The 22,361-nt window shown below is 35.6% G+C and overlaps 6 protein-coding genes across 13 annotated transcripts in view; 2 read left to right on the forward strand and 4 right to left on the reverse strand.

Moving 5' to 3' along the window:
• The window catches only part of LOC132194040 (rho guanine nucleotide exchange factor 3-like), a 40,219-nt gene extending 37,709 nt beyond the window's left edge, over positions 1-2,510 (reverse strand). Inside the window, exon 1 of the mRNA XM_059615087.1 lies at positions 2,136-2,510. Coding sequence (XP_059471070.1) covers positions 2,136-2,223 — 88 coding nt within the window. The 5' untranslated portion in view covers positions 2,224-2,510. The remainder of the gene's footprint in view (positions 1-2,135) is intronic.
• Positions 2,511-3,691: 1,181 nt separating this feature from the next.
• On the forward strand, positions 3,692-6,608 carry LOC132193934 (L-threonine ammonia-lyase). The gene is made up of 9 exons (XM_059614909.1): positions 3,692-3,960; positions 4,307-4,438; positions 4,492-4,562; positions 4,612-4,899; positions 5,119-5,281; positions 5,359-5,514; positions 5,567-5,703; positions 5,755-5,980; positions 6,378-6,608. Exons 1-9 carry the CDS (start codon positions 3,892-3,894, stop codon positions 6,525-6,527), a joined length of 1,392 nt encoding a protein of 463 aa, XP_059470892.1. The 5' UTR covers positions 3,692-3,891; the 3' UTR covers positions 6,528-6,608.
• Positions 6,591-8,456, reverse strand: LOC132193935 (mitochondrial tRNA-specific 2-thiouridylase 1). Its single transcript, XM_059614910.1, has 6 exons — positions 8,276-8,456; positions 7,831-8,181; positions 7,545-7,771; positions 7,318-7,485; positions 7,038-7,262; positions 6,591-6,779 (listed from the first exon to the last, which is right to left on the reverse strand). The coding sequence occupies exons 1-6, from the start codon at positions 8,358-8,360 to the stop codon at positions 6,633-6,635; spliced, it is 1,203 nt and encodes a 400-aa protein (XP_059470893.1). The 5' UTR covers positions 8,361-8,456; the 3' UTR covers positions 6,591-6,632.
• A 546-nt stretch (positions 8,457-9,002) lies between these two features.
• Positions 9,003-10,952, reverse strand: LOC132193984 (uncharacterized). Of its 2 annotated transcripts, none has more exons than XM_059614993.1 (5): positions 10,729-10,952; positions 10,299-10,424; positions 10,111-10,235; positions 9,665-9,816; positions 9,003-9,385 (listed from the first exon to the last, which is right to left on the reverse strand). In XM_059614993.1, exons 1-5 carry the CDS (start codon positions 10,829-10,831, stop codon positions 9,268-9,270), a joined length of 624 nt encoding a protein of 207 aa, XP_059470976.1. In that variant the 5' UTR covers positions 10,832-10,952; the 3' UTR covers positions 9,003-9,267. The 2 variants fall into 2 exon arrangements, with proteins under 2 accessions (XP_059470976.1, XP_059470975.1); XM_059614992.1 differs by having other exon boundaries at positions 10,723-10,952.
• A 1,800-nt stretch (positions 10,953-12,752) lies between these two features.
• LOC132193982 (death-associated inhibitor of apoptosis 1-like) lies at positions 12,753-21,960 on the forward strand. 5 transcript variants are annotated; one of them, XM_059614989.1, is made up of 8 exons: positions 12,753-12,913; positions 18,216-18,706; positions 19,005-19,282; positions 19,340-19,504; positions 19,789-19,970; positions 20,029-20,118; positions 20,685-20,766; positions 21,020-21,960. In XM_059614989.1, the coding sequence occupies exons 2-7, from the start codon at positions 18,216-18,218 to the stop codon at positions 20,757-20,759; spliced, it is 1,281 nt and encodes a 426-aa protein (XP_059470972.1). In that variant the 5' UTR covers positions 12,753-12,913; the 3' UTR covers positions 20,760-20,766; positions 21,020-21,960. The 5 variants fall into 5 exon arrangements, 4 of the variants coding, with proteins under 4 accessions (XP_059470972.1, XP_059470971.1, XP_059470974.1 ...); XR_009441511.1 differs by lacking the exon at positions 12,753-12,913 and adding an exon at positions 16,271-16,434 and having other exon boundaries at positions 20,645-20,766; XM_059614988.1 differs by lacking the exon at positions 12,753-12,913 and adding an exon at positions 16,271-16,434.
• The window catches only part of LOC132193981 (5'-AMP-activated protein kinase subunit gamma-2), a 34,235-nt gene continuing 32,698 nt past the window's right edge, over positions 20,825-22,361 (reverse strand). For all 3 annotated transcript variants that reach the window (XM_059614985.1, XM_059614987.1, XM_059614986.1), the window contains one exon: positions 20,825-21,538. In XM_059614985.1, the coding sequence (XP_059470968.1) occupies positions 21,251-21,538 (288 nt within the window). In that variant the 3' untranslated portion in view covers positions 20,825-21,250. The remainder of the gene's footprint in view (positions 21,539-22,361) is intronic.

The raw sequence follows: 22,361 nt of genomic DNA on the forward strand, positions 1-22,361 counted from the left end.
ATGAGAATTTCGTTTATAAATTTATTTCCCTCATCAATTCTAAAATAATTTTACGCTGATTGAAGCTGAAAAGTCTGATGTAATTTTTTTAACTAACAAGTGAAAAGAAGCAAATTTGTGATAAGAAATTGTCCCATTTTGAACTTCAGTCAGTCTCTCTCATTTCGAAACGCCTCTGTTTACGAAGACAACTCGCGCAGCGTCGGCTTTGTTGTGCACAACGCGCGGAGCCAAATCTATTTTCTTTCGGGCACTTTGACGCCAGCAAAGCACCTCTGCGTGAATATCTTTTCGTTTTGTCCATTCGAAAAGAAAGAAGAGAAAGACACCGGCTGTCTCATCTATATTCCCGAGGCCTGTCAAGCTGCGGGGTTTGCAAATTTCGTCAGCAGGACGAGACTGATCACCGCAGACGCGCTTCGGCCCACGATTTTTCTCTTTCATTCAACAACCTCTGCAAGGACGGCAGGAAAACCGGCAAGAATTTAATAAACTGAACGTCTGAATAGCAAAAAAATCTTTATCTTTTATTTTGTGGCTGAAAGATTTTTGTTTTCATTGATAAATAGATTAGATTTCAGTCAGCAAAATTAAATTTCATAAGATTCTTAAGAACAAAAATTTTAAATATTTAAATTTAAAGCTTCTTACTGGTTACTTTTTAAAGATTTTATTCAGTTTTAAAAGGCAAAATTCATTTGATTTATTTAGATGTTGAAATGATAAAAATTAAGTTTTTATTAAAGCAATTATAATAATTCATTATCTAATAAAGTTAAAATATGAAACTCAAAGATGAAAAAATTAATATTAAGGAAGCTAAAAAATTGCATCTCTATTTATTTCATCTCAATATTTTGCGCTTTTTTAATTTTTATTTTCGCAACTGGATTAAACTTCAGTGTTTGATAATTTTGTCCTTGGAACACAAGGATTCTTTAATTCTTTTGAGAGTCGCTATGCATTTTGCAATCAAGGTCGGCGAATTATTCTGGCCGCGCACGCCGAGAGAGCCAAAAGTAAATTTCGGTGTATGTACGCGTCTGACGCAAATTGAAACTTGATCCAAAACCCAAGAATAGATAGTACTTTGGTCAAAAATTCCTCTTCTCTCTTTTCCTCAAAAAATAAATATATAAAAAATTAGGTCACGCAAATAACGAAGCTGAATCATTTGAATTTATATATTTTGTGCCAAAATAAAAATTTGTTGGCTGCAAATTTGGTCGATTTCCCAAATGGTTTGTGGCGAGGAGGAAAGTTGTGTGCGAATTTGAGGGATTAAATGTGACCGATGACTTATAATTCGGCGGCGGCGGCGGCGGCGCGGTCCGAGGGCTAAATTTAACGAGACTTGGGCGCCGTTTCGTCGCGCGACACTCATTGTCACCGCCGAAAAAGACGTGACTAATATTGATTGCGATTAATTCTGAGAGTGCTTTTTAATACGACAGATGATTCAAGATCTAATTAAGCATCGTCACGAAAATAAATTTAATTTCGGTTTGTATCAAATTTATAATCGTTAAATAATTAAATTAGTGATAAGAATAAAAATTTCAATGATTTATTTCCTGCTAGAAACTGGTCAATTTAATTTTGGTAATGATTTTTCTTATATATTATCAATAATTTTGTAGGTTTTTTCCCAGCAGAGGAAGACATCAAATACAAATTTATTTCATTCAGACAGGACTGAATTTTTAGAAAATTTACATTGTTTCTTATGGAAATTTTCGAATTTATTACATTTTTTTTCTCAAAATTTGCTCAACTATAATTGATATAAATTTCACCAGAATCAGGGGATCATATCACCCCAAATTAAGTGTTAAAAATAGATTATTTTTTTAATAAACAATTTATCTTATGGGAAACATAATTTGTTCCCCTAACATCATTAATTTTTAAAAATGAGAGATTAATTTATAATTTAAAACACCCTTAACTTTGTATTCTTCGGATGGAAGAGTTTTCAAGATGAAAATGCTGACGTTTTTATGAAATTTTATGCAATTATATGTCGATTTAAACTGAAAAGAATTGCTGCTTGTCAATATATTAATTTTTACAATTTTCAAGGTGGATTTTGTGCAACGAGTTTGAAGAGACTAAAAATAGCAATTTGTACTCACCGAACAAGAGATTCCTGAGGCCGCATTTCAGCGTGTCCACGTGGGGGTGGATCATGTACTTTCGGTCGAACAGCACCACCTTGTGCATCTCATCCACCTGCTGCACTCAAAACCCGCGATCGCGCCTCCCCAACGAGTTTTTAATTCAAATCTCAACAAGCACTTTAGGTAAAGCCCGTAGTCTGCTGGGCCGTCCAAAGTCGAACAACAACGCAATTAGCACCACAATTCGGCCGAAGAAGAAAAAGCTGCATTATCTCACTGCCGGCCACTGTCGGGAAGGCGCATCTTTTCGAGCAAAACGCACCGCGATGGATTCTAGAAGCGCGCACTGCCCCAAACGCGTGTGTTTGCCAACTGACTCTCGATTCCTCCCTTGTTATATTTCCGTCTCAAAAGCCACCGCAGCAGCCCGCGCTCATCATCAGCCGCCGAGAGTGCAATTTGAACAAATCAAGCGCAGCCTAGTGGCTGATAATAGATTCTCAATAATTATATTGATTATTGACAATTTCCAATTGTTTAATATCTCTTATCATGAATTTTTACATAAAAAATTCTTTGATATTCATTTAATGTATCTTTAAGTGTCTTTGTTATGTAATTTATTGCTTTCTATTCGATATCCTCTTTTATAAACTTGATTGCTTTTGATTGCTTGAAGTAAAATATTATTTAAATTTCATATTAAAATATAAACAAAACTCATCTCTATTTAATTCTTTTGATGCCAACTTTTACTGTCCTAAATAATAAATAAATTATTCTTTTTTATTTAAAAAATAAATTATTTTTCTTGGCCTTGTACCTGATTTGCGTTCCAAAAATTGTCTTCAATTTGCATAAATATTATACGCAACTTTTATTTTTATGCCTAAATTTGGTTGCTGATGAACCACATATCTTTTAATAATAATAAATCCCTCAAATTTGCATATATTATAATTAATGAGCATTTCAAAATATAGCCCGCATAATTTTCTTACGTGAACCTGCGTCACAAGTTTTCTTCATTTCTAAACAACAACAAAAGCTCAGGTACAAAAAAAAAAGAAGAATTAATCCGTGATCATTTTTTTCACTCGCTCTAGAAGTTTCAAATTTCCTAAAGAAAAATCTACAATTTATTATTATTATTTTTAATTTCATTCTTTTTTTACCAGGCAATGAAAGGTGAAAAAGTTCAATTAATGTTAAAAATTATTTTGAATATTGCAAGCTTTTAACCATATTATTAAAAAAATCATCAATCTCTTAATTTAAAACTCAATTTGTTTTTCCTTTTAACTAGAATAAATTGTAAATTATTCAAATGAAAATCAATTAATTTAAAGAATTTTATCAATGACGATTAAAGCACAATATAACGTCAGGTCGAATGACTCTCCCTCTTTACGACTGGACGAATCATGAGATCAAAAGTCAAACAAACACGGTGCGGAGCAAACAAAAATATTGTTTATTGCCATCAGCGAGTGTCCAAAAAATACGAGGCATGTGATTTAATTATCGTCTTTCTTTCTAATTGCAGTGGCAAACAGGCGATGAAAGCAAAAGCACCTCGGGCCGGGTCCCTTCTCTCAGTGCGGGGCACAAATTGACCGAGAGAAGGAGTTGCAGTGAATCACTCCCGAGGAATAAAGAGAAGACTTTGGACCGGAGAGCAGAGGGGTTAATAAGAGCAGGAGAAATCGCGCCGCTTTTCCTCAGTCAGTCCCAGTCAGGGTCTCTCTTTTACTCTCTCGATTGATCCGCAATGGCAGACACGGCCACTCGATACACGACATCCGCCACAAATGGAAAAATACCAGATTTGCCAGCAAAGGTATGTGTTACTTTTAATATAAGAATTATTACGATTATTACAAACAATAAGGGTTTCCAATTTAAAGTTAAAATTACTCTCATAGTGTTAAAAAAACGGCCTGATTAATTTATAAAATTAAAAAAAAAATGAAATTTTGAATTTGTTTCTTCTAAAATAAATTGTTCTCAAAACTTGCTGGACTCTGATAAAAATTTGAAGTGACCCCATCATGTTAGTAAAATAAAATCAAAAGCTTACTGGACCTTTAAATTTACAATTTATATTAAAACGAAATTTACCAAAATTTTATTTTCAACTTTTTTCTCTGATTATTTTGTTTTCTTTTTAATTTAATTAAAATTAGAATGGATCGAGTGTTGATGCTGCAGAAGAAGACCCTTGGTGCAGCGCCAATACTCCGCAGTTGCTGCACTTTGAAGACATCACTTCGGCAGCATTTAAAGTGAAGAATGGAATTTTGGTCACACCATGCATGGTAAAAATTAATTATTTATTTACAAGGAAAAAATTATTCAATTTTAAAAATAGAAATCGCATTTGTCAGAGCTGACTGGCATGGAAATTTACCTGAAAAAGGACTTTTTGCAATATACGGGAAGGTGAGAGTCTTTATTTTTATAAAATTTTAATAAAAAATGAAATTCAAAGTTTTAAAGAGAGGGGCGCGAGTTACGCTTTGCTGATGCTGCCCGAGGACCAAAAGCGCAAGGGCGTGATTTCGGCCTCGCTGGGCAACCACGCGCTGGCCCTTTGTTACCACGGCAAACGCCTCAACATCCCGGTCACCGTGGTCATGCCCATCGTGGCGCCCATCATGAAGATCCAGAGCTGCCAGCAATTGGGCGCCAACGTCGTTGTCCAGGGACATGACATGGGCGAGGCCAAAAGGATTGCAATGAAACTAGGGAAGGAGCGAGGCCTTGTCTACATTAATGGGTAAAAACAATCGTGCCTTTTTGAGAAACAGGAAAAGTACTAATAAATTTTCAATATTTTAATCATAAAATTAAATTTTTAGATCAAAGTTGATTTGATGAAATTATTTTGATAAATTTTAGTTGGGAAGATTTGAAGTAAAAAATTCAATATACAAAAAAAATCTTAATTAAAAGATGGATACTCTAAAAATAAAATAATTTTTTTTCAAACTCAAAGTTACGATCACCCTCACATCATGGCTGGCCAAGGCACTTTGGGTTTGGAGGTGGTCGAGCAGGTGTCCAACATAGACGCAATCATCGTCCCTGTCGGAGGAGGAGGTTTGATCGCTGGAGTTGCTCTTGCCATCAAAACGCTTCACCCCGATGTCAAAGTCATTGTAAGAAGAAATTATTTTGACCCAATAAAATTTCTGTTTCTCAATTTTCCACATTATTAAGAACTGGATCATTTCAGGGTGTGGAGTCTGAAAGGTGCGCCAGTTTTTCTGCAGCCATGAAGGCTGGAAAGCCCGTACCGGTGCCCATTCAGTCGACCCTGGCCGACGGTCTGGCAGTTCCGATGGTCGGCTACAATGCCTTTGTCACTGCAGCGCCTTTGATTGACAAACTGGTATAAAATTGCATTATTTTTAGCAGAAAAAATTATAAAGAAATACCTTCAGGTGGTTGTGAAAGAAGAGTGGATTGCTATTGCAATTCTGCGCCTCATCGAGTTGGAGAAGTGCGTCGTGGAAGGAGCGGGCGCGGCGGGTTTGGCCGCAATTCTGGCCGGACACTTGAGCGAATTCAAAGGAAAAAGGTCGGTTGGTTTTTTTTTTTAATTTTTAAATGAATTGAACAATTTGTCCAGGGTGGTCATTCCCTTGTGCGGCGGCAACATCGACACGACGATCTTGGGCCGGTGTTTGGAAAGGGGTCTGGCCGTGGACGGCCGCCTGCTCAAGTTCACAGTGACTGTGAGTGACAGACCTGGAGGAATTTCGGAACTGTGTCGCCTGCTGTGCAGTATGGGCGTCTCCATCAAGGACATCATTCACGAACGGGCCTGGATCACCTCAGACATCTTCAGCGTCCAGGTGAGCATTTTAAAGTGAGACAACGATAATTTTTTTGTTTCTGAATGTGAAAAAGAAGCAAATTTTATTATTTAAATTTATATATTTTGTGATCAAAAAAATTTACACCCTGATGCTTCAAATTCAAACCAAGGATTCAATCTGAGGTTCACATTTTCCTACCAAACAAATTTAAATTAAAAAATCACAAAATTATGTTAGTTAAAACAGCCGCAATAATGACGTTAAAACTTCAATAAGATTCAAATGCTTGTAGCAGAAAAACGCAATATTTTAATAGAAACACCATAATATTTAAAAAATTTGACCTTTTTTCATAATTAAGAATAAAAGAAATTACTGGTGTCACTCTTAAAATTTGCCTTTTTTAACATTTTTTCTAAAACTGAAATTTCAGGTGAAAGTGGTTTGCGAAACGAGAGATGTCAATCACGGAAAGCAACTGATGAAGTCTCTCAACGAGAATTACACGGATGTCCACTTTGACGACAACGCCTTTTTCGGAGAAATCCCCAGCCCCCTCGTTGGAAATGGATCAAAGAACTAAGTCTTTGTTTTTGAAAGACATACACACATAAATTTTAAATTGGTGACAGAGTCAATAAATATATATTAAACGAATCACAGATTTTGAAGCACTCACTACTTGTTGTCATTGAAAAGCACGGACACTCTGCATTACAGTATCAGTTGAAGCCACTTCCTCGCTGAACTCCATTCCTTGCAGGTACAGCGACGGACCGACCGATCTTATTCGAGCACTACCAAGACACTCGCCATCTTTGTAGAAAGCAGCAAACTGAAATCAAATAGCAGATTAATAGATTTGCTCAAGAATCTTTTTTGATGTTAAAAATGATTTATTTTACAGAAGATTTGAGATTTTAGGCAACATTTTAAATCTTGAAACAGATTTACTAAATTTGGTAAAAAAGGCAATATTTTGTCACAAAGTTGTTCTCGAACCTCAATTGTAAATTAAAATTTGATCATTTTCAACATATTTAAAAACAGATTCTCCAATTTTTCCCTTCCTTAGAGAAAATTTTAATTTTACCTGGCCAGGTGTTAATGCTCTCAGGAAAGTCCGAGTTCGAACGACCAATGTGTTGTTTAAAGTGCGCATCACAGAGCATTCCATCAAATTGTGCCTATTTTGGTACCGGAACTTGCACTTCAAAGGACCATCTTTCAAAAGTTCCTCACAATCGGGGCTAATCCAATGCGGCTCCGAGGTAAAGAATAAGTCTGAATACAAGGATGGGTGATTTGTTCCAGGCGCCTGAATGCATATTTTTTTTAGACTAATTTTTTGAAAACAATTCTTCAATCAATACCACTAAAATCTGTTGCGATTCTACATCTTTGCTGACCACAAAGTAGCGGTTTGGCAATCCTGTTAATTTGCATTTTTGTCCTATTGTATAGTGGTGGATTCCAGAGTGTTCTCCGACAGGTTGAAATGTCGTGATGTCCACAAACTGTCCACATTTTGGATTTAGGTACTGAAACAATATTGTTTATTATCATTATTTTAATTTGAAATATTGGGGATTTAATTTACTTCGTCAATGAAATTTTGGAAATTTCTTTTTCCAATGAAACACATTCCCATGCTCTCATCTTTCTTCGCAATTCTCGCCAATCCACTCTCTTCAGCAATCCTTTTGACTTCACTTTTCCACAAATGAGTCAAAGGAAACATGACCTTCCTCAAATGGTCCCGGTGCACCTGGCTGAGGAAAATGGTCTGGTCCTTGACCAAATCTCTCGGAAGAAGCAACCGAACGTCTGAAAATTAATTTTAATTAGAATACACAGTGAATTTTAATTTTTTTAGTGAAACAAACCATCATTTTGGGAGTAATTCTGTAGAAAATTGCCATGCGAGGTGTTGGCGTAGTGTCCAGTGGCAAACGCCTGAGCGCCCAGGTTTTCCAAGGCGTGCTTTCGAAACAGGTCGAATTTGACGAATCTGTTGCAGAGAATGTCCGGATTTGGAGTGAAGCCTTCCGAGTAATCTTTGAGCAAGTCAGTGAAGACGCTGTTCCAATAATCTTTCACAAAATTGACGTGTGAGAATGGGATTTGCAATTTCTTGCAAACCCACTCCGCGTCCTCCGCGTCTTTGGCGCCACTGCAGAAACCGGACTCTTCGAGGCCGTCCCAGTTTTTCATAAAAACACCGTGGACTTCGAATCCTGCGAAATCATAAGAATATTATTCAATTTGGAATTAGACAAAATAAAAAAAATTGGTAATTCTGCAAAATAATAATAATATCACAAAAATTACCTTTTTGTTTTAAGAGAAGGGCTGATACAGCACTGTCCACACCCCCAGACATGCCAAGAACCACCCTCCGCAAAACTCCACTCATTTTGTCACGATTCCATTATTCAAAAGTGAGTAAGAAAATGAAGAAAACTAAGAAATTGTAAAATTTGCTCCGATCTTGGCTCCGATCTCCACCTGATCTTTTGACATGAGGCGCCGTATGGTGCTGCCCTCTGGAAAACCAATTAACCGTGCATAGTATCCAAGAAAAGAAAATCAATCCGAAAAAATAGCAATATTTATGATTTATTAATTAATTTAATATTTAGTATAGAGGTTTTTGAAAATAAAAATTTCGGTTACTGGCATGTTTTTTCTTTTAATTTTTGCTACTGTGTAACATGGTTATTTTTTCCTGAAATATCTTTTACTTTTACCTCTTTTTGAGAGAAATTAACAGCAATATTTGTTTAAATTTGCAACCAATAAAATATTCAAATTTGACGCAACAATTAAAACATTGTATTTTTCTTTGGCTAGTATAGTGTAAGACCTGCTTATGTTTTTCTTTCCTCTCCTGACGCAATATAACTTTTTCTGTATAACATTATAATTTATAATTGTGTCCATCACCATTTTGGGCCAAGAAGGCAAAACTCTGGAGGGATATAAACAACACCACGTGATCAGCAAAAGGAGTTATTTTTTTTCAATATATTGAGCTCTCGAAGTAAAACGCAACACATTCAAGATTTAGCTCCAACTTCATTTCTCTCCGATGTTGTTTTTTGTTAAGTACTTTGTACTCGTCGGGTGTAAATATATCTATATATTCCACCGCAAATCCCACAACAACAATTTTCGCAACAAACGATATAACAGAGACTAGACTTAACAGTATACTCATTAAAAATAATTGTATGTCATGTATGTGTGAGTGAATAAAAATGATTTACAGCAATTTAGTGAAATTACTTTCTGCTCTCGTCAACCTCGAAATCACAATTTTCTCAGGCGACCACTTGCTGGACACAGTCCCTGGCGTAGTGGCCCATCTCGCCACAGTTGTAGCATTTCATGCGAGTCCCGCCAGAGCAATTCCGGGCAATGTGGCCTCGACCATTACACCTGAAGCAAAGAAAAATTTGGATAAATTAAAAAAAAATTTAAAAACAGTTTTAAACCAATTATTTTTAATTTTAAATATTTTTACTGTCTTTAGGGGATTATTTTTCAAACATTGTATTTGCATATAAAAACGAAACTTTATAAGTCATATTAGGGGGAAAACAGAGAAATTTTAAATAATTTAACATTTTCAATTTTAATTAAAAAAAAAAGAATACTTTGCATTTGATAAAACATTTTTCATCAAAAAGTACTTTTTATCTGGTTGCTAATTTTTACCTAAAGCAGACAATGTCCTCTTCAACGCCTTCGGTGCTGGGACAGTCTTTGGAGATGTGGCCAAGGCTGCTGCAGAGGTAGCACTTTTTCTCCTCTTGCTCTCCATTTGGGCAGTCTACGGAAATGTGTCCGATTTTTCCACAAGCATAGCACTGATGAAATAAACATTAAAATCAATTTATTTAGTTCTGTAGAATTGAAATACTTATAATTCAAATCAAAAGAAAATACATGTAGAAAATTTGAAAAAAACCTTTTAAGGCTAAAATTATTTAAATGGAAGGAATTATTGAATTCAATTAGTTTACAAGCTCCGCAAAAGATTTCATATGTTTTGGGAAAAAATTTAATTAAACGTATAATTTTCAATTTATAAAACAAAAATTACCCCTCTTTTCTTACAAATTATTCCAAATAATTGAAATTTTTTAAATAAATTTCTTCACCTTCCTGTCGTCCTGCTCGCACTCTCGGCTGATGTGTCCACCCTGTCCGCAGACGTAGCAGGTCTTCCGGACGTCCGGACATTCTCGAGCGATGTGACCCATCTTGTTGCAGTTGTAGCACGAAGCTGAAAATTTAATGTTTTGCAAACTTGTTGTTGTTTTGAGTATAAAAAAAGTGTTATCCTTACGTTCGTCAGGACTCTGCTGGCATTCCTTGGCAATGTGTCCGACCCCGTTGCAGCGATAACACCTGTCCTCGTCCTCCTTGCAGTCTCGGGCAAAGTGGCCGAAGCGATTGCATTTGTAACACTTTTCTGTTGAAAAAAATCATTAATAACAAAATTTTAAAATTTATAAATTTTTTAAAATTAAATTCACTATATTTTGAACAGTTTTTGTTTGATCAATAAAAATAAAAATATAATTATATTTTTGTTCTAAATGAATTTGTTTAAATTTTTCTAATTTAATTTTCGCTTGGAAACAATACAGATTTCGGGGTGCAAAACACTGCGAGTAATGATCGGTGGTGCGCCGAGGGCAGTCAAAGGGTATATGAGGGACGTGGTGGCGGGGGTGGGGGAACGACCATTGATAAAATAATACACGGACCCTTGCCTCCAGCTGCTCGGCCCCTGGCGCCCATGGGCGCGCGGTTGTTGGGACACTCGCGGGCGAAGTGTCCCGGCCGGTTGCATTTGTAGCACACGCTCGCGTTCATGGCGCCGCCAGCTGCCGAACCGCGGCGCCGCGATTCCCCGGGAGCTGCGAGTCGATCGCCGAATTTCGCCAATCACGCATTCGGTCGGTGCGCCGCAGAGAGAAAGCGAACGTAGGTCACGTGACCGATTTTAGCTCCGTCGCGTGCTGCCACCTGACGGCGCCACCCGAAAACGGCCGAAGCGGCAACGCAGCATCACGGATTTCGCTCGACGACGAGAGAGGAATTTTATACCAGACTGGAATGAGAGAGGAAAAAATAGGTATGAGTCAGGGTATAGTGTGGGAACCTGCAGGCATTCGGCATTCTTTTGAGCAGAACCTGAGCCAACCTGAGCGCAGGATAAAACGACGCGAGTTGTTTTTGTTTTCCTTGCTACAGGAGTGGAGTGCAAGACGGTTGGATGCTGGGCTGGAGCATTTTATAAATGAATGGAAATATGAATAATCACACCATACGGCATTCTCTTTGTTCATATATAAAAATTAACTAAATTAACGAAGCTAGAAATGTTAAAAAAAAATTCAAAATTTCACTTTTGTTTCCCAAACGTTTCAAGTTTCAAGCTTTAATTTTTGTAAACCTCAATTTTTATTAAATTCTATACAAATAAAAATAATAAATTAGTTGATCGACGCATAATTATATTCAATATATATTTTAGCTCATAAATTTTGTAAAACCTATCGGCATAATGAAGTTTTAACAACATTAGTATTAGGAGTCGGTTTTGGCCATTTTTTGGAAAGCATTTGAAATTTTAGCCTCCGTTGTTGTTCAAAAACTCGATAATGTCATCACAGAGACCTTAACGCACGAAAATCTCAATCTTTGATAATCACCATAAAACCGGCGCTGTTTTATTTATAATTTAAAAATTATACTTTAATTTTGAAGATTGCGTTTAAGACACTGAAAAATACTTAAATTCGCTAAAATTAAAAGCAATATTGAAAATGATAATAAATTATTGATGCTTGTCTTATAAATTTTGATATTCTTTGTTTTCATGTAATTATTAGTAATAAGGTGAGGTTTTTAATAATATTTTGGTCCCTTTGTTTGCCAAAATTTTGAAATTTAATATTAATTTCAAACTAATTACAAAATAAATGAAGTCTGGAAAAAATAGAATAAATGTAAATTAAAAAAAATATTAATTTTTAATTTTACAGTAAAACAGTATTTTCAGTGATTCATAACAATTAAAAATTTTAAAGGAAAGTTCTGTTGCTCAAATAATTTAATTTTAATTTTATATCAATCAATTTGATTCGAATGCCAATGACGAGATTCCTTATTTAATTGCTTTTTGAAAATATTCAGATCACCAAGGGAACTATCAGGCAATGCAGGTTATATTTTTGAGCAAATTAAATCCTCAGCAGCTGCATATTTAATTGAGTCGCAAATTTAATCGATGAGTTTGATTGCGAGTTGCTATGTCGCGGCCAACTCAAGAGATTATTTTTGAGAGCTTAATTTTCTGATAAAAACTTTCATCGAGTTAAAAATGACATTATCGTGCTCACAACACCAAAATTTTTTCCTTAAACATATGTTGTAGTTTTTCAACTTCAATTGAATCATAAAATAAATAAAAATTATATAATTTCGAGCAGTTCTTTGGAAATAATATATCAATTAAAAGTTTTGATGTAATTTATATTATAATTTAAAAAATTAATTAGTGCACCTATTAAAACGTTCCTAGAGAACAATTGTTAAAAATTAAAACTAGTCTTTGAAAAGAAAAAAAAATTATTATTTTACATTTTTCCGATTAAAAGTGACATTTTTTAAAAATTGACAAATTTACAATAATCTGTTTGCTTTTTTCACTAAAATTATTAACGCGCCATTCACGCAGCACCCCCAACCCCTCGTCGTTCAGCTGTTTCCACAACCCTTGAACTTTTCCCATTGGCAAATCAAAAATCAATGGATCCGCGACGGTGGCGCCGACGGCCTCTCTTCAGAAACACGAGCCATTGTGAATTTATTTTGGAAAGGGAAGGAAAACGTAGCGAGTCGCTCTGGACTTTGTGACAACAGATGTGCAGCCAATAAACGATAAAAAAGGTGAGTTTGAATCCGTTTTCGCCCCGAAAGCGTCTCAATTTCGATTCAGAACAAGTTTTTCTCTCGTTTTTGCAAACTTGGGCCGCGCTTTACGTCCGATTTGGGCTTCAATTCGCGTTGTAAAAAGTGTTGGATTTCCATTAGCGTGACCTCAAACGCGGACGCCATCACCGCTTTAAACGGAGAGAGAGGCACTTGAAGGGGTCGCGCCTATGTGTGTATAAAAATATAATTTCGATTAATTCGGCCTCGTCGGCCTGTTAACAGTTTATCTTTTGAAAAACAACTTGTTCGGCGCCAGACTGATTAGGAGATTATTGAATTGGTTCTTATCATTTATTGTCACGAAATAAAAGAAGTGATGATTAAGCCTGGGATTTTACGAATATCTCACATTTTTCGGATGACCAGACACAGAGACATGCCATTTATTTCATTCATTCGATTTATGAAGGAATGAAAGACGAAATGCTTGCGATTTTCTTTTGATTCTAAAGTCATTCATTGTTCTCGGACGAGAAAAAATTGTTTGACTTTTTTAATTATATAATCAAATTATAGACTGTTGAAGAAGTTATTTTTTTTTTAAATAAACTTTATTTTTATTATTAATTAATTTATATCTCTCTTCGGAGACAAACGTTCTAATTCTTTTAAATAATATTTTTCAAACTTTATTTTAAAACGGTTCCTCCCGAAGTGTGTTTATTTATGTTGTCAGTCTGGCAACGCCGCACGATAATTTGGAGTTGGCCCTAAAAAGTACGCAGCTGCTCCGCGCCGTGGGGGCTTAAATTTTATTGCGCACAATTTCGACAGTTCGGCCGGTAGAGGGGGTTTCCGTTCAAGCCTTGAATGACTCACTGGAACTTCTTGGAAAAGTGGATCGAAAATAGAAAATAGAAGATGTTTTTTTTTACTTGGCTAGAATGAATGGTGCATTTCCCAACAAATTGAAACTGCCGAGTATTTTAATTTTTAGGCAGAAGAATACATTTTTCAAGTCCTTGACAAGATTTGGGTTCATTCAAAAACAATGAAAAATGTCAAGATTAAATTTTTTAATGAAAGGATGTTATCTCGAGATTTAATATATATTTTTTTAATATTCAAAACTTGTCATTTAATTAATTATAAATTTAGATTTTTTTTTGATCTAGAAATTTTGATAATAAGAAGCAAAATATCATTTAATTAACCAATTGTAAAATTTGTTTAATTTAATTTAGAAGTTATTTTTTTCAGTTTATCGTAGAAAATTTAAATCATTAATAATTAATCACATTAGTTTTTGTTGAATACTTGAATAAATAATCAAATATTTGTTTTTGAATTAGAAATCAAGCCTCTTCTATTATTTATGTAATTTTTTAAAAAATATTGCAGTGATTTTAATTTTAATTGGATGACATCACTGTCCATTCATGGAAATCAATCAGGAAAAAAAATTAAAGGCGGCAGTTTTCTTGTTTGTTTCATTCTGCAGAAATAATCTTCTCAAGTTTCGCAATAATTATCCGCGCCTTATTTGTACATTTCGTAGTACAAACGAGCTCCATTCAATGTGCAAATATTACGCACAACTTGGCGCCATCCCCCCTCCCCCTCATTTCTGCCACCAGGCTCCTGTTCTCATATTCAGCATCAGCACTTCCCACCAATCCGAAAGTCGGCAAAATTCGCTGGGAAGAAAATACACTCGATTTAGCAAATTTTAATTTTTTAAATTTTAGTGATTCTAATTGACATTGTTGAAACAAGTCCTTAGTACCAATCGTATTATAATAATTGTCAAAACTTGATTTGAATAAAAATGTTCTATAATTCCATAAAATTGCTCAGAACTTAGACTAAATTAAATTTTACGCTTGGGATTTCTGGTTTGCAGCTAAATAAGGCGTAACTTTATAAATTTTTACAGGAAATAAATGTGCTGATAAGACGATTGACGCCAACAGACGTGACAAGTTAAAAAATTTACAGATAAGACTAACGTGCGTTTCCGAGTAAAATTCCCCATACTTTTCCTACTTGCCAAGAAGTGGTAAATTATTTACAATAATTTTACAATCATCTCTGCCTGCTGCACACGTGCGCAGATAAACGTACCGATCATCAATGGACAAACATGTAATTCGCAAAAAAATATTGATAGATTACAACTGCAAGGATACGCAAAGTAAAGTAGTTCGACCGTGAAACACAAACCTAAATATTTCAAGTTGCCTGGAAGATTAATTAGAGCGGCATTTTTTATTTCCAAGGCTGGCAATTGTTCAATTGAGGATTTTTGTTTTCATTTTAATTGCAAATTATTACATTTGAAACTATTTAACAGAATTACAGTTAATCAAAAGTAAAATTTTTGGAAAATCAATGTTGCAGTTCAAACAAATTAGGTCTTTAAATCCATTTGTCTTGATATATATTAAATTATTATTATCATTGTTTATTTCGTAGAATTTTTACTAACAATAAGTAATTGTTGAAAAAAATTGTTGGACAAAACGGCACAACGAATATCAATACTAATAAAATTCTAGCAAAATTATGCCACCTTCGTTTGAGCCGAAATTTTTTACAAAGATAGTCTTATCATGTAGGAAACACATTATAATAAATTCATATATTTTTCTACTTTAGATTTTTTTATTAATAAATTCGCAAATATCAAAAAACGTGAAATATGTATTTTAATAATGAATTCGGAATGAAAATAGTATTCCTTATCTATTATGTATGTAAATATTTGACAAAAGTGTTTTTACGTTCGATATTTTTATCATCAACTGCAGTCAATATTATATTATGATATGACAAACATTCTGGTTGAGATATTTCTAGAATTAAGTAGAAATGCAATTTTTTTTTGTGATCACAAATTTTTCTCTCGTTCTAAAAGTTTCAAGTTAATTTCTAGAAAAATTAGAGCTTAAAATTTAAAACTATTTTACATTATTAATTATATTGGTCACCGAAGTGATTTTGCAATTCCGACTTCCTCTTCACAAGTGAATCAGTCCAGGGGCGTAAATAAATTCAACGCCCCTTTCAACCCACTCGTCTATTATCTATCCGATGGAACAATTTGCTGCTGTGAATAAAGAATAAATAATTCTTCCTCGTTGCATGGTAATTTCAATTTTGCACCACGAACGCAAGAGGAAGTGGATAAATGTTCATGTGACATAACCCGTGACTCGTGACGTCATCCGTGACCAGTAGGGGAGGAGTGTGAAATAAAATACAAACAGACTCGCTTGTAAACAAAAACAGGCCTTGTGATGTAGGTCTGGAAGTTTTCCCCCCACCCCGACGCTATCCCACAGACTCTGCCCGTTTTATTTCAGTTCGAGCACGAGCAGTGCGTTTGAAGCTTTGCACACGTGAACTCGTTTTTGATAAGACTTAATATAAATTGGCAGCGTATTCAGTTATCGCGTAGAATCAGTTAGGACTTGGCCATTGCGCCTGCTCAAGTCAACAAGAGCTTGGAGAACCTTATGTCGGTCGAGCTGGAGGTAAACTTTGGATTTTTTTATCATCGATTTTTACGAGTGCGTTTATCGGTCGCTTTTGAAATTTCATCGCAAAACAAAAGAACAATGGGTTTTTTTTATAATCATCTCTGGATTAAAATCAGACAAGAGGGGACTTTGACTGTTTGCGAAATTTAACACTTGAGTTTATTGGCCTCTGTAAAAAGTTTTTTTTTTTAAACAAATTTTTATTATTAGTTATTTAATTTTATAATTTGTTGGAAATAGCACAAATTTACATCTTAAAACTTACATATTTTTTCTGATCAATCTATATTATTCTGTTATTGATTTTTGTGTTTGTTGTTTTTAATAATTCTGAAAGTTTGTTGGTTTTTGAAGCAAAACGTTTTGCTCGAAAACAAGCAGAAGATTCTAGTCTGGCGTCTGGAAATTGAATACATCCCCCTCTCCCCTTTTTTTTCCGCATGGCAAGCATCATGTTGTGAGCTTACAGGGGGTCACGTTCATCACCTCTTCAATACAAAACATGCCCCAGGGACGCATTTCATTTAAGCTTGAAATCTTTTAAAATAGCTTAAAATTTTGACTGTTTTATTACCATGCGTTTCAATTTTTATCTAATATTTTCGCATTCAATTTGATTCCTCACAAGTCAAATTTCTTGTTAAGGACATCAAACTTTAAATTATCTTTTATATATTTTATGATTTAATTAAATTTGTTTTAAACTTGAACGCTAAGGACTTTGCCTCTGATCTGTTATCTAAATTATTGGCATATAAAATGTTCATATGTAATCTGTCGTCAGAGTGGGTGATTCACTTTGGTTTCAAGTGCAGTGTAAAGTAATTGGAAGCAAATTCCAAAAGGCGTCGGATTTCGAAACGCGTGCTTGCAACAACGCGCGACGGGACGTGACCAAAATCGCAAAACTGAAATAACAAAGTTACTTACGTCAGGGGTTTTTCAATGCAAAATAATAAAATGCGTCCATATTTGAACACAAGAATTTTTATATGAGTTGGAGGCCGTTGGGATTTACCAAAGGAATTATAAATTTTCAATTTAAACTTGTCTTTTTTTCAATTAAACTTCATTCTAAGTTTTCAAAAGGGACCTCATCCCTAAAATTGCACTTTTTAAATTTTTTTAAATTAGAAAATTAAAAAATCGTAAAATCGCTCAAAAGTGGCCTTGACCTTTGACCTACAGCTTTGGTGTCAACAGAAAAGTTGTTCGGCATAAAATTAGGTGAAAATTTTATCACTCTATCGTTCTCGGTTGCAGAGTTATACACGTTTTAAATTTTTTCAAAATATCATTTTTATAATTCAATTAAAAATAATCCTTTTAAAAGTCCTCTGAAATTGGGCAAACAAAATTTATGGTTTTAGAAACTTCTGATTCAAACTTTCAATTAAGGACTCCTTTTTGACATAGTCAAATCAAGTCTTTACAACAATGATGATTAAATTTTCCAATTATTGATAAAAATGTTTCCTATTGTTGAAAAGACTTGATTTGACTATGTCAATAAGGAGGCCTTAAATTAATGGTAAAACTGGAAGTTTAAAATTTTTTATCGCCCATCCCTAACTCAATTCCACTTGATTTTAAAAAAATCTAAGATAGTTTTAGATAAAATTTCTATTTAGACTATAAATTTTCACTAGACTTAAATTATTTAAAATAAGTTCAAAACTTTCAGTTCAATTTAAAGTTCATATTTTCACAGTAAATTTGTATTATTGCGAATGGTCAACAATGATACTAATCAGCTTTTGTGCGTATTGTTGCAGATGGTTAGCCACTCGGAGGAGTCGATTGAGCGTGGTGCGGCCTCTTCGCCGCCCTGTTCGCCGCCCAGACGCTTTATCGGCCGCTGCGAGTCGGTCGAGTCGTCCAGCTCGACCGACTCCTGCGGCTCTTCAGGCTCTTCGGCCAGCAGCAGCGCCTCCTCTTCAGGAAGCAGCGTGGACAAGCGTCTGAATCTGACCTCCGCCCTGCACCGCCTGCTGACCTTCCCGGTCGGCCTGGCTGAGAAGCTGCGGCTGGACGTCCGATCTTTGGCCGCGGTCGGCTTCTTCTGGAACGGCAGGCAGCTCGAGTGCTTCCGGTGCCACCAGAAGGAGCAGCAAGTGACCCCGTGGCAGGACCTCAAACAACTGCAAATCCAGCTGAAGCACTACGAGTGCACCCACCCTTCAGAAGACGACATCCCACCCAGCAGTGCGGCCTGCAGCCTCAACTACGAAGCCCACAGGCTGCTCTCCTTTTATCAGAACTCTAGGTTGGCACAAAATGTCAAAAGTGACAGACATTATTTGGAATTTTATAAGGAAAAGTTGAAGTTAAAATTCACCGTTTTTCTACTCTAAACTTTAATTAATCGGAAACATAAAATAGCAAAAATAAAAATTTTTGATGTTTCAATTTATCTTTTTCAGAAATTTATCAATTTTCTGGTTTTCGAAATGATCCATCCTTTATAAATACAAATAACTTCTTCTGTTTGGTATTCATTGTAAATATTCTGCGAGAGTTTGATAATTTTAACAATTTTATTAAATTTTGTTTTATTCTTCCAGCTGGAAGTGCACGTTTGTGCAGCCGAGTGACCTGGCCGAGAACGGCTTTTATTACACCGGCCGAGACGACATTTGCAAATGCCACTTTTGCAATCTGGAGATGAAAGATTGGGAGGCTGGAGACACTCCGGCCGGGGAGCACAAAAGGTGGAACCCCGAGTGCCCCCTGGTCAAGAACAAGCCCATCGGCAACTTCCGGCTGGGCGCCGAGATCCGCCGCAAAGTGGCCTCGGACGGCCTCGAGATCAAGCCGTTCACCAAGGCCGAGAATGACATGCGTAAGAATCCGCTTGTTTCTCTTGTCGCCACTTTTGGTAAACCCGATTTCGATGCAGGTCGCGCCCTGCCCGACGTTGTGCCCAGGAACAAGGCGCTGCAGCCGCCCCCGACCCACCCTCACATGAAGACCGAGGATGCCCGAATGGTTTCCTTCAAAAATTGGCCCAACAAGTATCCGATGAAGCCGGCAGACTTGGTCGAAGCTGGATTCTTCTACACTGGTGAGTTAAATCTATATTAAAGGGGCTGACAAGTTTTTTCCACTATTGGTACAGATAGATCAGATTTTGCGAGCCCTTCGAAATGATACCCTAGTTATCACTTTAATGTCCCTCCATCTGCATGCTAAAGCAGAAAAGGCAATCAGCCATCTTGAATTTTAGGGTTTTTTTGTTTTTCAAAACAAATTAATAGTATTAATTAATTGTTTTATTTTGCATTCCTTTACATTCAGGAATGAAGCATTTTTTTTTATCATATAATTGAAATTTGATTTGATTTGCAGGAATGGATGATGCTGTTTTGTGTTTCCACTGCGGTGGAGGTTTGAAAGACTGGAAAGCTGGAGAGGAGCCTTGGGTGATGCACGCCAAGTGGTTCAGCAGTTGCAAGTTCCTGATGGAGAGCCAGGGCAGGGACTTCATCTTGTCCGTGCTCAGAGTACACAAAGCCATCCTCACCTCCAAGGTAACTTTCGGCAATTATCATTTAAATCGAAATTTACTAAATTTTTGTTTAATTTCAGCAATTCAAGGAAGCTATGATAACGACTGAAAAGTCGCAGTTGGAGCGAGGAAGTTCTATGACCAAAGACTCGCAGCAGCAAACATGCAAGGTTAATTGAATGAATGAATCTCCCCTATTTATAAGAAGTGATACAAATGAAAATTTCTGCAAAAAGTAGAATATTATGTATTTGTCTGCATGCTTGTGTGCCCAATTACTTGTACATAATTCAAAATGGGACCCATAATTAAATATTAACTCGATTTAGCATTAACGAGCTGTGATTTGTTTTGACGAAAATAAGAATCTGAATATGTCCCAAAATAAGTTTAATTCGCAGCCAGAATAATGCTTTTTCTTCACAAATTTTGTCCAATAAATGCTCTCCTATTATTTTTGTACTTTCTATTGTTTACGTCTCACTGTTTGTGCTGTATTGATTCATTTGATCCCAACAAATTAATAAGAATGTAGAAAATCCTTGCGAAATTATTGCTTTTATTTTACCTTCCAACTCTCTATTGATTTTCTTTTTCTCTGCTGTACAAAACATGCCAATATTCTTCAAGCTGAGTTCAGACTTCATTTGTAAAGGAAAATAAATGTGGCCATAAAATAGAATTCACAAATTTTAGAATGGCGAGCCAAATCTGATTCATTTCTCCCATGCTCAAGCTCCTGCATGTGGGACCTTTTGAAGTTTTGAAGAATCCGTCATTCAGAAAATCGATGGTGGCGCCACAGCCATGAGTTCATGGTATTAAATAGTCAATTGAGATTCCTATTAGTTTTTGAGAAATAAAACACTTTCCAACTTCATTTTTGTTTTTATGCGCTTTCTATTCTTGATTAATTTACAAAATTGGCCTACAATCAACAGTATTTAAAATTAAAAAGGATTTTCACAAAATTTTCACCTGCCAAACAAACAATCAACATAATATGCTATTTTTTCTTACATTTCTTTCAACATCACTTTCTCACGACTCGCTTTCAATATTACTTTTCAGACCTAGTCGACTCATTCTTCTGCGTCTTCTCTTTCCACCCCCGCGACCTAAGAAAAGGGAGCCAAATTAGCAGACGGGGAGAAAAGAAGAACCGGAAAAAGAGGGAAAGCGCAATTTGTCAGCTAAAGAGGAAAAGCAGTTTTATTTTTCTTGTCTCGGCACTGCACTCGTACTTCTTCCTTATTGCTGGGAATGCCACTGGAATGTGTGTGTTTGTTTCTGGATTGGATTTCACTCGCCGCCCCCGGAGACGGCCACCTCCCGCCACTGGGGCAGGGGCGGCGCCGCTGCCGCCGCCTCCAAGGGCTCCTCGGCCAGCTCCTGCTGCTCCCGCTCCGCCTCCTCCTCCTGGCTCTCCTCCGGGATTGTCTCCGAGTCGGACAAGAGGGACACGGAGCTCAGCAGGGGCTCGTCCTCGGCCTCCCCGCTCGGCCGCAGCACCAGGTAGTTCAGCAGGTCAGACAACGAGATGACCCCGATCACTCTGTCCTCGTCGTCCACAATCACCAACCGATGGACCTGAAGCAAAATTGTTTTAAAATGTGTTAAAAAGAACAAAAAAAAAATAGGAAAATTTTATTTAAAATGGGCTGTGTTGAAAAAAATTGCAAACGGGAAGATGTCAAAGTAATTAATTTTAAGCTTTTTTGGGCACTGTGTTAACTCTGTCTTTAGTCAGTGGTGATTTTAGCATGTAAGGCCAGAGTTATTAAACTGTGTTTACACTAAAGAATGCATTTATTTTTAAATTTGAACTGCATTGAATTGACTTAGGATAAATATAAATTAATATGTATTAAAAATTTAATTTTATTACAATAAATATTTTGAATTTATTTGTAAATATAATTTGTAAATTTAATTTTATTGAATGCTACGGATAAAATGTGCGCTCTTTGCTGTAAAACAGAAATAAATAATGGTACAATAATAATGTGAAATTTAAAATTATTTCATTTAAAAAACTTGACATGCAAATAAAAAACTAAACAGAGCAAATATTCTTGAAAAAGAAAGATTTCATTGAATCAACACTACATTTCAACGATTCATATCAATTTAAGAGAAATTCTTTGAGAAACATTTTAATTGAAAAGCGTTTTCCAATAAGATCAAAGTACATTTAAGCTTAAGTTATCTTACTGATCTTATTTTGCCAACTTAATTTTGGTGAAAACTTACATTCAATAAATTTAGTTTAGTCAATTTTTAAGCGAAAAATTATTCAAATATGAATTAGTGTGTTTTGAAAAATTCATCTAATTCATCGTTTTTAATGATTTCTCATTTGAAAATGTTAAAACAAAATCATAAAAAAATTAATTGGGGAAATAAATCATAA

Source organism: Neocloeon triangulifer, unplaced genomic scaffold (assembly GCF_031216515.1).
Source record: "Neocloeon triangulifer isolate White Clay Creek 2 clone unplaced genomic scaffold, ASM3121651v1 ptg000005l, whole genome shotgun sequence".
In the NCBI taxonomy this organism is placed as follows: Eukaryota; Metazoa; Arthropoda; class Insecta; order Ephemeroptera; family Baetidae; genus Neocloeon; species Neocloeon triangulifer.

What these genes read in the sequence shown, in the direction of transcription:
- LOC132193934 (XM_059614909.1), top strand. Translation starts at nt 3,892, where the DNA reads ATGGCAGACACGGCCACTCGATACACGACATCCGCCACAAATGGAAAA. An exon ending in ACCCCGATGTCAAAGTCATT is followed by an intron (nt 5,282 to 5,358) that starts GTAAGAAGAAAT and finishes GGATCATTTCAG; the next exon opens with GGTGTGGAGTCTGAAAGGTG. An exon ending in CGCCTTTGATTGACAAACTG is followed by an intron (nt 5,515 to 5,566) that starts GTATAAAATTGC and finishes AAATACCTTCAG; the next exon opens with GTGGTTGTGAAAGAAGAGTG.
- LOC132193982 (XM_059614988.1), top strand. An exon ending in AAGCCATCCTCACCTCCAAG is followed by an intron (nt 19,971 to 20,028) that starts GTAACTTTCGGC and finishes GTTTAATTTCAG; the next exon opens with CAATTCAAGGAAGCTATGAT. An exon ending in CGCAGCAGCAAACATGCAAG is followed by an intron (nt 20,119 to 20,684) that starts GTTAATTGAATG and finishes CCCATGCTCAAG; the next exon opens with CTCCTGCATGTGGGACCTTT.
- LOC132193935 (XM_059614910.1), bottom strand. Translation starts at nt 8,360, where the DNA reads ATGAGTGGAGTTTTGCGGAGGGTGGTTCTTGGCATGTCTGGGGGTGTG. An exon ending in CCTTCTCTTAAAACAAAAAG is followed by an intron (nt 8,182 to 8,275) that starts GTAATTTTTGTG and finishes ATGATTTCGCAG; the next exon opens with GATTCGAAGTCCACGGTGTT. An exon ending in TCCAAAATTTCATTGACGAA is followed by an intron (nt 7,486 to 7,544) that starts GTAAATTAAATC and finishes ATATTGTTTCAG; the next exon opens with TACCTAAATCCAAAATGTGG.
- LOC132193984 (XM_059614992.1), bottom strand. Translation starts at nt 10,831, where the DNA reads ATGAACGCGAGCGTGTGCTACAAATGCAACCGGCCGGGACACTTCGCC. An exon ending in CCAGCAGAGTCCTGACGAAC is followed by an intron (nt 10,236 to 10,298) that starts GTAAGGATAACA and finishes TTAAATTTTCAG; the next exon opens with CTTCGTGCTACAACTGCAAC. An exon ending in GCGAGCAGGACGACAGGAAG is followed by an intron (nt 9,817 to 10,110) that starts GTGAAGAAATTT and finishes TTATTTCATCAG; the next exon opens with TGCTATGCTTGTGGAAAAAT.